The sequence below is a fragment of the Callorhinus ursinus genome, unplaced genomic scaffold (genome assembly GCF_003265705.2).
Source record: "Callorhinus ursinus isolate GAN/ISIS: 27379988/994484 unplaced genomic scaffold, GSC_fseal_2.0 scaffold7, whole genome shotgun sequence".
Lineage (NCBI taxonomy): Eukaryota > Metazoa > Chordata > Mammalia > Carnivora > Otariidae > Callorhinus > Callorhinus ursinus.
In genome coordinates this window covers 75,908,727-75,920,985 of record NW_027397069.1, presented here as the reverse complement: position 1 = coordinate 75,920,985, position 12,259 = coordinate 75,908,727, and the positions used below count along the sequence as shown (strand labels likewise).

General features: G+C 38.6%; 2 protein-coding genes across 5 annotated transcripts in view; one reads left to right on the top strand and one right to left on the bottom strand.

Annotated features, from left to right (window-relative positions):
- CPAP (centrosome assembly and centriole elongation protein) overlaps positions 1–5,384 on the bottom strand; it is a 49,006-nt gene extending 43,622 nt beyond the window's left edge. For 2 of the 4 annotated variants that reach the window (XM_025875242.2, XM_025875243.2), the window contains exon 1: positions 5,287–5,384. The gene's annotated coding sequence lies outside the window, so the exon portion shown is untranslated. Of the gene's footprint in view, positions 1–3,132 lie in introns of all 4 variants that reach the window. The other 2 variants (XM_073894822.1, XM_073894823.1) reach the window with 2 other exon arrangements.
- Positions 4,937–6,579, top strand: LOC141373091 (uncharacterized). The gene is made up of 3 exons (XM_073894320.1): positions 4,937–5,032; positions 5,399–5,860; positions 6,301–6,579. Exons 1-3 carry the CDS (start codon positions 4,937–4,939, stop codon positions 6,385–6,387), a joined length of 645 nt encoding a protein of 214 aa, XP_073750421.1. The 3' UTR covers positions 6,388–6,579.
- The last annotated feature ends 5,680 nt before the right edge of the window (positions 6,580–12,259 follow it).

Sequence of the window (12,259 nt, the reverse complement as noted above, 5' to 3'; positions counted from 1 at the left end):
CTTCTGGCCCTACTCCAACATGGCTTCTTTGCCCAACTGGGGAACCCATGTTCTCCCTAGTTACAGAACAAGAGTCACCACCGCCTCCATGGCTTCACTGGCACTGTTTCTCACTTTCCCTTATTCCCTCAACCCCCTTCTAGCCTCTTGCCCACCCTCATCTGTATTTTTAGAGGTCTCTGATATCACTATTTTGACATTCATCTCAATATTAGTGGTACTCTGCCTTTGTGTTCATAATCTACCAAGCTGTGAGTTCCTTGAAGATACAGTCACCTGTATATTCATCCATGCCTAGCACCAGCCATTCCTGGCAGAAGGAGAAACTTGATAAATGCTTGCTAAAATTAAGTTAAAATTAAATCAGAACTAAGATTCTATTATTTAAAATAAATTGAGTATTAAAAATACTTAAAATAAATTCAGTATTATAGTTCATTTGATGTTCAACAACAAAATTACATTAGTTTATACAATAGGACAGCTACTTTGTATGAATCATACTCTAAAATAACCAAATTCCTAGTGTAATTCAGTCACCGTGCACATCACACAGAAGATAAGCTGTATGACTGATTTCACTCAACTAACATTTATTGACTTCTTACTCTGTGCCAGATATTATTTTAGTCATTGGGCATACAGCAGTTAGTAAGTCAAGAGTCTAGTGAAGAAAATACATGCATATAAAAGTAAATTATACAGTATGTTATACAGTAATAAATGCTACAGTAATAAATGCTAATAGAGTAATAAATGCTAAGAAGAAAAATAAAAGCGACGTGGGGGAAGGAGATTTGCAAGTTTAGAGAAGGTAGACAGGGAGTCCTCCTTTAGGAGATAAACTCAAGGCCCTAGTGGAGGTCAAGGAGCGAGTAATGCAGTTATGAGTAAGACCCAGCCTTCATATCGAAAACCTTCACTTGCAGGATGCCCCCCACCAATTCTTACAGTCCCATCACCACTATCTATCTTGAATTCTGTGGGATTAATCTCGTTATGTGTTTAGACTTATTTACATCAGTCACCATGAGGAGGACCTGGCTCCTAAGCCACCCTATCTCTCTAACACTCTGATGTCCATGCACATGCCTTATTCCATCTCCAATGGCCACACAGCCCCAGTGTCCATCACTAGCAAAATCTCCTATTATCCTTGCTCTCATCTCTCACCTTCCTGAGAACACTTCTTCCTATAGAGCCCATACTCTGTACCACTAGGCCTGGAAGTAGAATATGTATTTTCCTTATTGTCCTTTTTGGCTTCTAGATGATTCTCCCTTCCTCCACTATAAAAACCACCAAATTCTTAATCTCGTATGATTTCACTATATTACCTACAATGACTCCTTTATTGTCTACAAAATCTCCAGAGGTCACCAGGGTCCTCCCCTTCATCCCTTAAAATTTTCTGGCTGAGCAACTGGAAGAAGTGTTGCCATTAACTGAAATGGGGAAAACTGGGGATGAAACAGGTTTGGGGGAATGAGAGATCAAGAGTTGAATTTTAAACATTTTTTTAGGCTTTTTTTTTTTTAAGATTTTATTATTGGGTAGGGAGCAAGCAGGGGGAAGGGACAGAGGGAGAGGGAGAGGTTGACTCCCCACTGAGCAGGGAGCCATCCTGAATTTCAAACATTTTAAGATGCCTAACAGACATTCTAGTCATTATCATATACACAGCTGGACACACAGAATGGGATTCATGGATGAGGCCAAAGCTGTCAAGCATAAATGTTGAGTATCCTTAGCATATGGTTGATATTTAAAGCCTTCACACTGGGTGAGATCACTAAGTGACTAAGGGTAGAAAATAGAAGATGTAGAAAGTAAGTCCTTGAGGCCAAGTGAAAAAAGTGTTTCAAGGAAGAAAGAGATGTGTTACAAGCTTTTAACAGATGAAGGGTGAGGAGAACTGAGAACTGACCTTGGGATTAAGCAAAGTAAAGGTCATGATAACTTCAATGAGAGCAACTTGGGGGAACAGGAAGGCTTCAAAAGCTTGAATGGAGGTAATACATGAAAGAAGGGAAAATTGAGGACAGCTAACTCTTTCCAGTTTTGTTATAAAGGGAAGGAAATAAATAGGACAGTAGCTGTGCAGGGAAGCCCGGCAAAGAAAGATTTTTTAAGACAGGAGAAATAAAAGCATGTCTGTAGGCTGATGAGGATGGAGAAAGGAGAGAATTACTATAGCACATTGTCCTTGAGGGGAGAAACGAGAAAATCTAGTACCAAAGTGAAATGACATGTCACACTATTTTTCAGATACAATTCTATACTTTAAGACAAATAGATAGGGCGCCTGGGTGGCTCAGTTGGTTAAGCAACTGCCTTCGGCTCAGGTCATGATCCTGGAGTCCCGCATCGGGCTCCCTGCTCAGCGGGGAGTCTGCTTCTCCCTCTGACCCTCCTCCCTCTCATACTCTCTGTCTCTCATTCTCTCTCTCTCAAATAAATAAATGAAATCTTAAAAAAAAAAAGACAGATGGATAGATTAGATAGATATCCCCAAAGGGAAATGAAAAATGGCAATCTGGCGGCAAACATGTATTTAGCTTTGTACCTAGTGTCTGAAAAAAAAAAAAGATATAAGCAGAAAAGGAAATATAGATGCCCATACATTAAAAAATGTTCATCATCACTCAACTGAATAGAAATTAAAATAGTAATAACATACCATCTTTCACATACCAGGTTGGCAAAAACTAAAAATTACTACACCCCAATGTGGAAAAGAACTCTTCAAAAAGTGTTACTTGGGAATGTAAACTGGTAAAACCTTTTGAAGGGCAATTTGACAATATCGATCCAAACTGTAAATGCACACAAACTTTGACTCAGCAATTTCATATCTAGGCATTTTGTGCTATACTGGCACAAGTTCGCAACATTTGTAATAAACTGAGATTAAGGTCTTAAATGTCTATTAAGGGAGGACCAGCTAATTGTAGTATTCACATTATGCAAAGCTTACAGAGAACCAAGTAAGCTTATTAAGTACTGACACTTGAGTCCTGAATATATCCAAGATATACTGTTAAACTGACAAAGGCAAAATGCAAAGAAATAAAGAAATATAAGAAATAAAGACAAAATAAATAAGACATAAAGACAAAAAAGTACAATTACCTAGAACTTGCTGTCCAGTATGGTAGCCACTAGTCACATATGGCTATTTAGCACTTGAAAGTAGCTACTGTTGGTTAAGCGACTGCTTTCGGCTCAGGTCATGATCCTGGAGTCCCGGGATCGAGTCCCGCATTGGGTTCCCTGATCGGCGAGGAGCCTGCTTCTCCTTCTAACCCTCCCACCTCTCATGTACTCTCTCTCTCTCTCATTCTCACTCTCTCAAAATAAATAAATCTTTAAAAAAAAAAAAAAAGAAAGTAGCTACTGTGACTGAAGAACTGAAAGACAGATGTCATTTTATTAAAACCGGATTTAATGGAATTTTAAAACAAGAGACTGCTGTTTCCCTTGTTGCTTTACTGAGTGTAATGACATACACTGAAAATACTTGTGCTCCATTTTCTGAAGCAGAATCCTGAAACAGTGTCATGGGTACAGTCGTTAAAACATATATACAAATACTATGAATCACCAGTTTGTAGAACTGTTCAAAGAAATATAGGACAAAAGGGATGCTTGCAAACTATTCAATAAGCAAAGACCAAAGTGATAGTGTGATTTTTCTCACTGATATCACAGTTTGAGAACCACAGCTATTCACATATTTTAAAAAACTGCTTCTACAAACAACATGGATGAGTAATGTTGAGTCCAAGTCTCAACAAATTCATACTGTTTTCCATTTAATATGAAGTTCAAGAATAGGCAAAATAAATTTATAAGTACAGAAGTCAGTCCCATGGTTATCTAGGTAGCTGGGGTTGGCACTGAGAAGAGGCTTCTGCCTTCAGGGTTGATAGGGAGTGTTATTATCTTTACCTGGTGGTGATTACACCGGTGTATACATTTGGGTAGTACACTTAAGATTAGGGCAGTTTACTGAATATCTGTTATTCCTGAGTAATTTTTAAAAATCTGTTCTAAGCAAACTAATTCTATTTTTTAGTTGAAAGCCTATCTAAAAGGTAACAGCTTTTCATCAAAATCAACCAAGCAATCTATGTTAAATTTCAAAGACTTTAGCAAGAAAATTTGAAATCCAAATTTAGAAAAGAGACAAGCTACAAGGTTATTTTGTAACATCAAAAACTAGAAAAGTTCCCTACTAGACTGACGAGTGCCGTTGTGCATCTTAAACACCTTAAAACAAACCACACTTAGGAGCGCCTGGGTGGCTCAGTCGTTAAGCGTCTGCTTTTGGCTCAGGTCATGATCCCAGCGTCCTGGGATCGAACCCCACATCGGGCTCCCCGCTCAGCGGGAAGCCTGCTTCTCCCTCTCCCACTCCCTCTGCTTGTGTTCCCTCTCTCGCTGTCTCTCTCTCTCCGTCAAAATAAATAAAATCTTTAAAAAACAAACCACACTTAAACACCTCTATTCCTTCATTTCAATTTCATGAATATGATCCTCAGTGTATTTACTGTCAGTATGAAGAATAAAAATAGTTTCACCTTAATCTGCTATTTATCATTAATATTCAGGCAAACTAAAGGGAACATATATGTAGCAAAATGTCTAGAAAGGATTAGTATGTGGACTACGATTTTTTAGATATCAAAATCTGTTTGAAACAAATTCACAGCCCCGAAACCTCCAGAGAGTGCTATGTAAACATTCCTGAAGCAGTTTGGGGGAATAAATTCTCTGCATCCTGACGGGAAAAAGTGGACACACACAGTTAATTCAAAGTCACCCTCCGACCGTATAAATAGTTGATTTGGGAGATGATTTATCAGTCTCCCAAAATACATGTTCTTGAAAACCACGAATCCACAGGAAAGCTTTAAAAAACAGCTCTTGACTGATGATCATCCATGATGATCGGCCCTTAAGGACAGAAAGCAATGCCACTTTACACTTTCTTTTCGAACCGACTGTGACCCCTGCGCTTCTAAACAGCGTATTGAAGTACAGCCAAAACCACAGGCGGTGAGCGTCCTTGAAAGGCAGGCTCCCCACAAAACAGCGTGAAGCAGGAACGTCCACAGAACTGATGTTGGCCTCCGCCGCAGGGTTGCCCGGAGTCCGGCTCCCTCCGCGCCCCGCCGAGCCAACCCGAAGGCCCGGAGAGGGTCCCTCCCACGCCCCGCCGACACTCTTAGATGCAGGGCGGCAAACACACCAGCTCCCCCGCTCCTTTCACCCACAAATTACCGCTCCGCCGTCCCCTGGCCTCTCAATCCACTCAAACCACACCAAGAATCGTCGCGGCATTTATGAATGAGGCGCCACAATCACCGCCTCCGGTTGGGGCCCCGCCCCCAAGGACGGCTCCGCCCCTGATCCGAGGGCTCCTGGGAAATGTAGTTTCCACCGCCCCCCCTCTGCGCTTGCGTGCGGGCAATGGGGGGGCCACGCAAACTACCATTCCCAGCGGGATCGCAGGGGCGGACGTTACCTAAGGCGTCTTCCTCCTGGGCCGCGGGCTTGTAGTTGGAGTAGGCGGGCGGCGGGGCGGGAGGGAAAAAAACCGTTCCTAGAGCGAGCTTCCGTGACAGACCGAACCGCCCGCCACTCCCGGCCCCGCCTTGAAAACTACGGAGAGCGCGTTTGCGAGAAATCAACGTGTTCAGTGAAAAGTAGGGGACTCGGAGCTAACAATGTACAGACGGACGCTTTTAGGGGTGATGGGGGCAGGGCAGGGGGTTTTGCTTCATGTCGGTCTACGTTTTTGGATTTGGCTGAGTGTGACAGTGCTCACAGGTACTCTTCAGGCAAAAGTAACCGGGTGAGAATTCACTCCCAAAATAGTCATCGCTCATCATTTCTCATATAGCCAATAAATACATGGTTTGGCTGTGCGTGTCCATTAGATGTGAAAACTCTTTAAGCACTGAAAGTGCAAAATTCAGGAAATGTTTTTCTTAATTGCCACCACAGAGGGATATGTAGCTGGAGAACACTGCACCGCAACATACCCGGTTTTCGTGTCTATTTAACTACCAGTAAGCCAAGTGAAATTTGTAAAAAAAAAAAAAAAAATCAGATAGTGCCATTTATAACAACCAGTGTAATCGCTGAAATAAACTACCACTGGTTAAAGATAATTAAAAAACACTTTCACAGAGATTTGGCCACCCAAAATTGTTTTGCTACCTACTTCAAAAATAGACTCTCCCTAAAGCAAGGTTTTGGATTTTGGTTTTTTGTTTTTGTTTTTGTTTTTAGATGAGGAAACCAAAGCCCAAGACTTTTGAGATCACACAACTATTTAAGATGCCTTATGAAGATCCAGACGCTCTTCTTCATTTCTAATGGTCCTTTGGCTTAAAAAAGCATGCCTAAAACTTTCATCATGTCTCTTAAAATGTTGTGTTATCAGATAGTTACAATATTCTCAAATTTTGTGCCTGTGTTTTATTACTGTATTTTTATTCTAATGTAGTATGTAGTACCATATTGCTTGTTGGTTGAACAAATGGGTCTTTTACCACACTCAAGTCTTATCCAGTTGTTAAATTAAAGTTCTAATATATAAGTGTTCACCTGTAGCCCAGGTAATTCTCAAAACTGCCCACTAAATTTGAAAGGTCCTCAAAATCCATCACAAGGTGGAAGAGGTAGAAAGGAGGAACTTCCAGCTTCTATTCTGCCAGACAATGAAAGATTCAACCTCATCAGCTGCTCCTATCCTGTTGCATCTTCAAATATTACTATGGAGAAAAATTAGACTAAGAGTACCCATCCAGGGGTTTCAACCACAAATTATCCATTCTGATACAATTCTTTATGCCATCATAGGAGGCAGGAGGGCACTATAGTATAATGGTTAAGAGCCCCTGCTTTGGAGTCAGGCATTCCTGAGATCATCTCCTACCTTGATGACTTACAAAGCGCTTTGTAGTCTTTAGCACTCAACTTCTCAGACACAGTCTTCTCATCTGCAAAATGCGGATAACAATACCTACCTCATAGAATCGTCAAGATTAAAGAATATATATAAAAACTTAGCATAACACCTGCCTTGTAGTAAAAATTTAATGAACAGGAGGTGTTTTCACTTTTTAAAAAACCACTTTATTGAGATATGATTGACATGCAAAAAGCTATACATAGTTAATGTATATAACTTGATGAGTTTTGGAGATAAGTATAAACCCATGAAACCATCACCATAATCTATACCATAAACATATTCATCAAGGTGCTTTCATTCTTGTCATGACTTCATCTGTTGATGAACTCATTTTGTCTACCAAAGCCCAGCTCTACAGGTCATTTCAAATGGTTTTGTAAGATACAAAATAATACCATATTATCAAGTTATTTGGTAATAATATTATTTTAACATAGTTGTTCTGGCGATGAAAGATGTTCAGAAAGTTGAAAACTTTTCACTATTGGGCAGGTGGTAGTCAGTGACTACTCTGTCAAGGGAAGACTGTTGTAGGCCTGGTCAAGGAATGATCCCCATGCCGGTATCATCCAGGCTAGAAAGGATGACTCTAGCAGGATAAGGAGATAACACTGAGAGATTCAAGTACCCAGTCTCTAGGCAAAAGCAAGAAAACCCACAGCCCACTTTACCTGTGGGGAAGAGAAGGGGTTCCTCACCAAGGCCCCAAACTCAGATTTCTAGAATTTTATCACAGTAACTATTCCTGGTGCATTGGACTTGCAGCAAAATATCATGGAAACCTGTTAGTCTAAATAACAAAGGGGTTATCACATCCACTACATTCTAGAATGTCTGAGCAATAATGTTGAATACACAGTAAAGGAGAATTCTAGCCTGAATCATTGCTATGATCACAGCAGAGCAACACAATCACACTTGTCACACCTGTACTGTTACCCTCTTCTTCAAAATAATAATTGAGATTTTTATGTAATTGCCTGATGGTTTTCAAAGCATTCTCTAGGTTTTTATTACACATTTTTTAAAAAGATTTATTTATCAGGGTGCCTGGGTGGCTCAGTCAGTTGAACCCCTGACTTTGGCTCAGGTGTGGTCTCGGGATCCTGGGATCAAGCCCTGCATCACTGGGCTCCCTGCTCACTGGGGAGTCTGCTTCTCCCTCTCCCTCTGCCCCTCCCCCTCCCCGGTTCATTTTCTCTCTCAAATAAAGAAAATCTTAAAAAAGAAAAAGCTGTATTTATTTATTTGAGAGAGAAAGCACACTCGAGCAGGGAGAGGGGCAAAGGGAGAGAAAAAATGCTCAGACTCCCCACTGAGTGCAGAGCGCAAGGTGGGGCTTGATCCCAGTACCCCGAGATCATGATCTGAGCTGAAATAAAGAGCTGCTTAATGGACTGAGGCACCCAGGCGCCCCTGCTTTTCTTATACATTTTTAAACCAGCCCATTTACTTTCCGTAATTATGAAAATTACCAGTTTGCATATCTTAATATCCATATCCAAAATATTGAGTAGTTCTTTTGTGTCAGGCACATTCTTCCTTGAATGTTTGATAGAATTCACCACTAAAGCCAGCTGATTCTGGGCTTTTCTTCGTTAGGTGGTATTTAATTACTAATTCAATCACTATATCTGTTTATATTTTGTATTTTTTCTTAAGCAAGTGGTGGTATTTGTGTGTTTTTAAGGAATTTCTCCATTTCATCTATGTTATCTAATTGGTTGATGTACAATTGTTCATAGTCTCTTATAATCCTTATAAGGTCAGTAATAATGCCCCCATTTACATTTCTGATTTTAGTAATTTGAGCCTTCCCTCTTTTTTCTTTGTCCATCTATCTAAAATTTTGTCAGTTTTGTTGATCTTTTCCAAAGCCAATTTTTTTATTTTATTCTATTTTTCTATTCACTATTTCATATACCTTTGCTCTAATCATTATTATTTCCTTCTGCTGGCTTTAGGTTTAATTTATTCTTTTTCTTGTTCTTTAGAATGTAATTTGGGTTGTTATTTTGGGATCTTCCTTCTTTTTTAATATAGGCATTTACAGCTATATATTTCCTCTGAACACTTTCTCTCCATCCCCTAAGTTTTGGTATGATGTGTTTTTATTTTAATTCATCTCAAAGTATTTTCTAATTACCCTTGATTTTTTCTTTGACCCATAGTTTAAGTGTGTTTTGTTTAATTTCCACATATTTGCTATTTTTCCAGTTTTTCTCTGCCACAGATTTCTAGCTTCATTCCACTGATGTCAGAGAAAGTACTTTGTATAATTTCAATTATTTAAATTTACCGAAAATTTGTGACATAACATATGGTTTAAGAGTAGTTTCATGTTCATTTAAAAGAATATTATGTGATTAGTGTATGTTCTATATTTGTCTTTTAGATCTTATTGGTTTATGGTATCTATTTCTTTATTAATCACCCCCCCATCGGTGCGCTAGGGTGGCTCAGTAGGTTAAGTGTCTGCCTTCAGCTCAGGTCATGATCTCAGGGTCCTGGGATCAAGACCCCCACATCGGCTCCCTGCTCAGCGGCGAGTCTGCTTCTCCCTCTTCTTCTGTGATCTCTTTCGCTCTCACTCTCTCTCAAAAATGAAGTAAAAAAAAAAAAATTGAAATTGGGTATTGAAGTCTCCAGCTATTATTGTAGAACTATCTTATATCCCCCTTCAATTCTGTCAATGTTTGCTTCAGATATTTTGGGGCTCTGTTGTTCGATGTGTATATATAATAATAAATGTTCTTTTAAAAAAAGATTATTTTAGAGAGAGCAAGGGGAGGGGCAGAGGGAGAAGGAGAGAGAGAATCTCAAGTCTATTCCCTGCTGAGTGAGGAGCCTGATGCAGGGCTTGATCTCAGGACTCTGAGATCATGACCTGAGCTGAAATCGAGAGTTGGATGCTTAACCAACTGAGCCACCCAGATGCCCCTATTTTTCTATCTTCTTGATGTATTGACTCTTATTAATATATAATATCCTCCTTTGTCTCTTGTAACAATATTTGACTTAAAATTTATTTTGTCTTAGTATAGACTTCCCTGCTATATTTTGGTTACTTTTTGCATGGAATATCTTTTCTCCATTCTTTCACTTTCAAGCTATTTATGTCTTTGGATCCAAAGTCAATTTCTTGTAGACAAATATGAATGGAGGGTTTTTGCTTTTGTTTTTCTTTTAATGCATTCGTTCTGCCAATCTCTTCCTTCTATTTGAAGAGTTGAAGCAGTTACTTCTAATGATGAACTTCTGCCATTTTGCTATTATGTCTTCTTTTTTGTTCCTCAGTTTCTCCATTATGGTCTTCTTTTGTGTTTAGTTGTTTTTTTTTAAATACCATTTTGATTTCCTTTCCATTACCTTTTATGTATATTTTTAATTTATTTTCTTTGTGATTACCTCTAGGGTTACAATTAACATATTAAACTTAAAAACAACCTGGTTTGAATTAAAACCAACTTAGATTCAATAGTATAAACTATGCTCCTATATATCTCCATCACTCCCCCTTTTCTGTGTATTATTGTCACAAATTACATCTTTATAAATTGTAAGCCCATTAACATAGTTTTATAATTATTGTTTTATGTGTTGTCTATTTAATTTCATACAGGAAAAAAGAGGAGTTATAAACTAAAAGTATAATACTATTGGCTTCTATATTTACCTATGTAGTTATCTTTACCAGTGTTTTTTATTTCTTTATTTGGCTTCACTTTACTGTCTAGTGTTATTTCATTTCAAAATAAAAGACTCCCTTTAGCATTTCCAGTAGAACAGACCAACTAGTAATGAACTCTTTCAAGTTTCATTTATCTGGAAATATCTTTAATTCTCCTTCATTTTTTTGGATGATAGTTTTGATAGGTATAGAATTCTTGGTTGCCATTTTTTCCCCCTTTCAGTTCAGGATATATTATCCTTCCGGCCTCCATGGTTTCTGCTGAGAAATTGGCTATTGATCTTAATAATAATCCCTTGAATGGGACAAATTGCTCTAGTCTTTGTCTTTTAGCAATTTGATTATAAAGTGTCTCGGTGTGGCTCTCTTTGAGTTTTCCTACTTGGAGCTTCTTTGATGTGCTGCTTCTAATCTTTTACCAAATCTGGGGAGTTTTTGACCATTATTTCCTCAAATTTCTGCCCCTTTATTTCTCTCATCTCTTTCTGGATCTCCCATTATGCATATGTTGGTATTCTTGATGATGTCCCACAGTTCCCTGAGGCTCTCTCTGTTCATTTTTCTTCATTCTTTTCTCCTTCTGTTCCTCCAGACTTGATCATTTCAGTGGCCCTATCTCTACGTGTTCTCATTCTTTTTTCTGCCTCTTCAAATCTGTGGCTAAGCACCTCTAGTGAATTTTTCATTTCAGTTATTATATTTTTCAACTCCCAAAATTTCTATTTGGTTTCTTATCATTTTTGTCTCTTTATTAATATTCTCTGTTTGTTAAGACAGTTATTCTGCTTGTGTTCCTCCTCTGTCTCTCTCTCTCTCAAATAAATAAATTAAATCTTAAAAAAAAAAAATAACTCTGCCTCCAGTTCCTGCTTGTGCTGAGCCTTGACAAAGGAAAGTTTCAACTTTTAATATTTGTGAGCCCTGCTCCTGGGCTCCCAGGGAAGCCACACTTTAATTTTTACCAAGATCAGAATGACTTAACCAAACTTCAAAGCAGAGGCCCTATTTCTGCCCCAGCACACATTGTACAACTGCTTTGTTAGCAAATAATCTAAAAAAAATTTTCAACTAAAAAAGTAAAAATCTCCCTAAATTCTATTCCCATACCTCCAAAGCCTATAGGATTGCACTTACCAAAAGCATAAGATAAAGTTTGTAATTTTCTGGAATGTCCTTTCTCATGATGATTTATAATCTTGGTGTAACAACAACAACAAAAAACATATATAACCCTGTATTAAACATTCTTTCTCCAGAGCACTCTCTTCTTTGTGAAGATTGTGTATCTGGGGCAGCTATCCTCACTTGGGCTCAAATAAAACTCTCTCTCTTTTTTTAAAGAAATTCTAAAAGGTTTGTTTATTTTGCGTTTGATGCGGGATTGTCAAGTGCAACAGTGAAGAAAGAATTCTTGAGACATTTTATGGTGCAAAAAGGTGTTTTAATTAGAGCATAGGGACAGACCCATGGGCAGAAAAAGCTGTACTGTGATTGTAAGGAGTGACTGATTATATAGGGTTTTCTAACCTAAGGAGGTGACGGTGTCATTAGGGCTCCAGGAAATTGAGTCTATAGGTTCC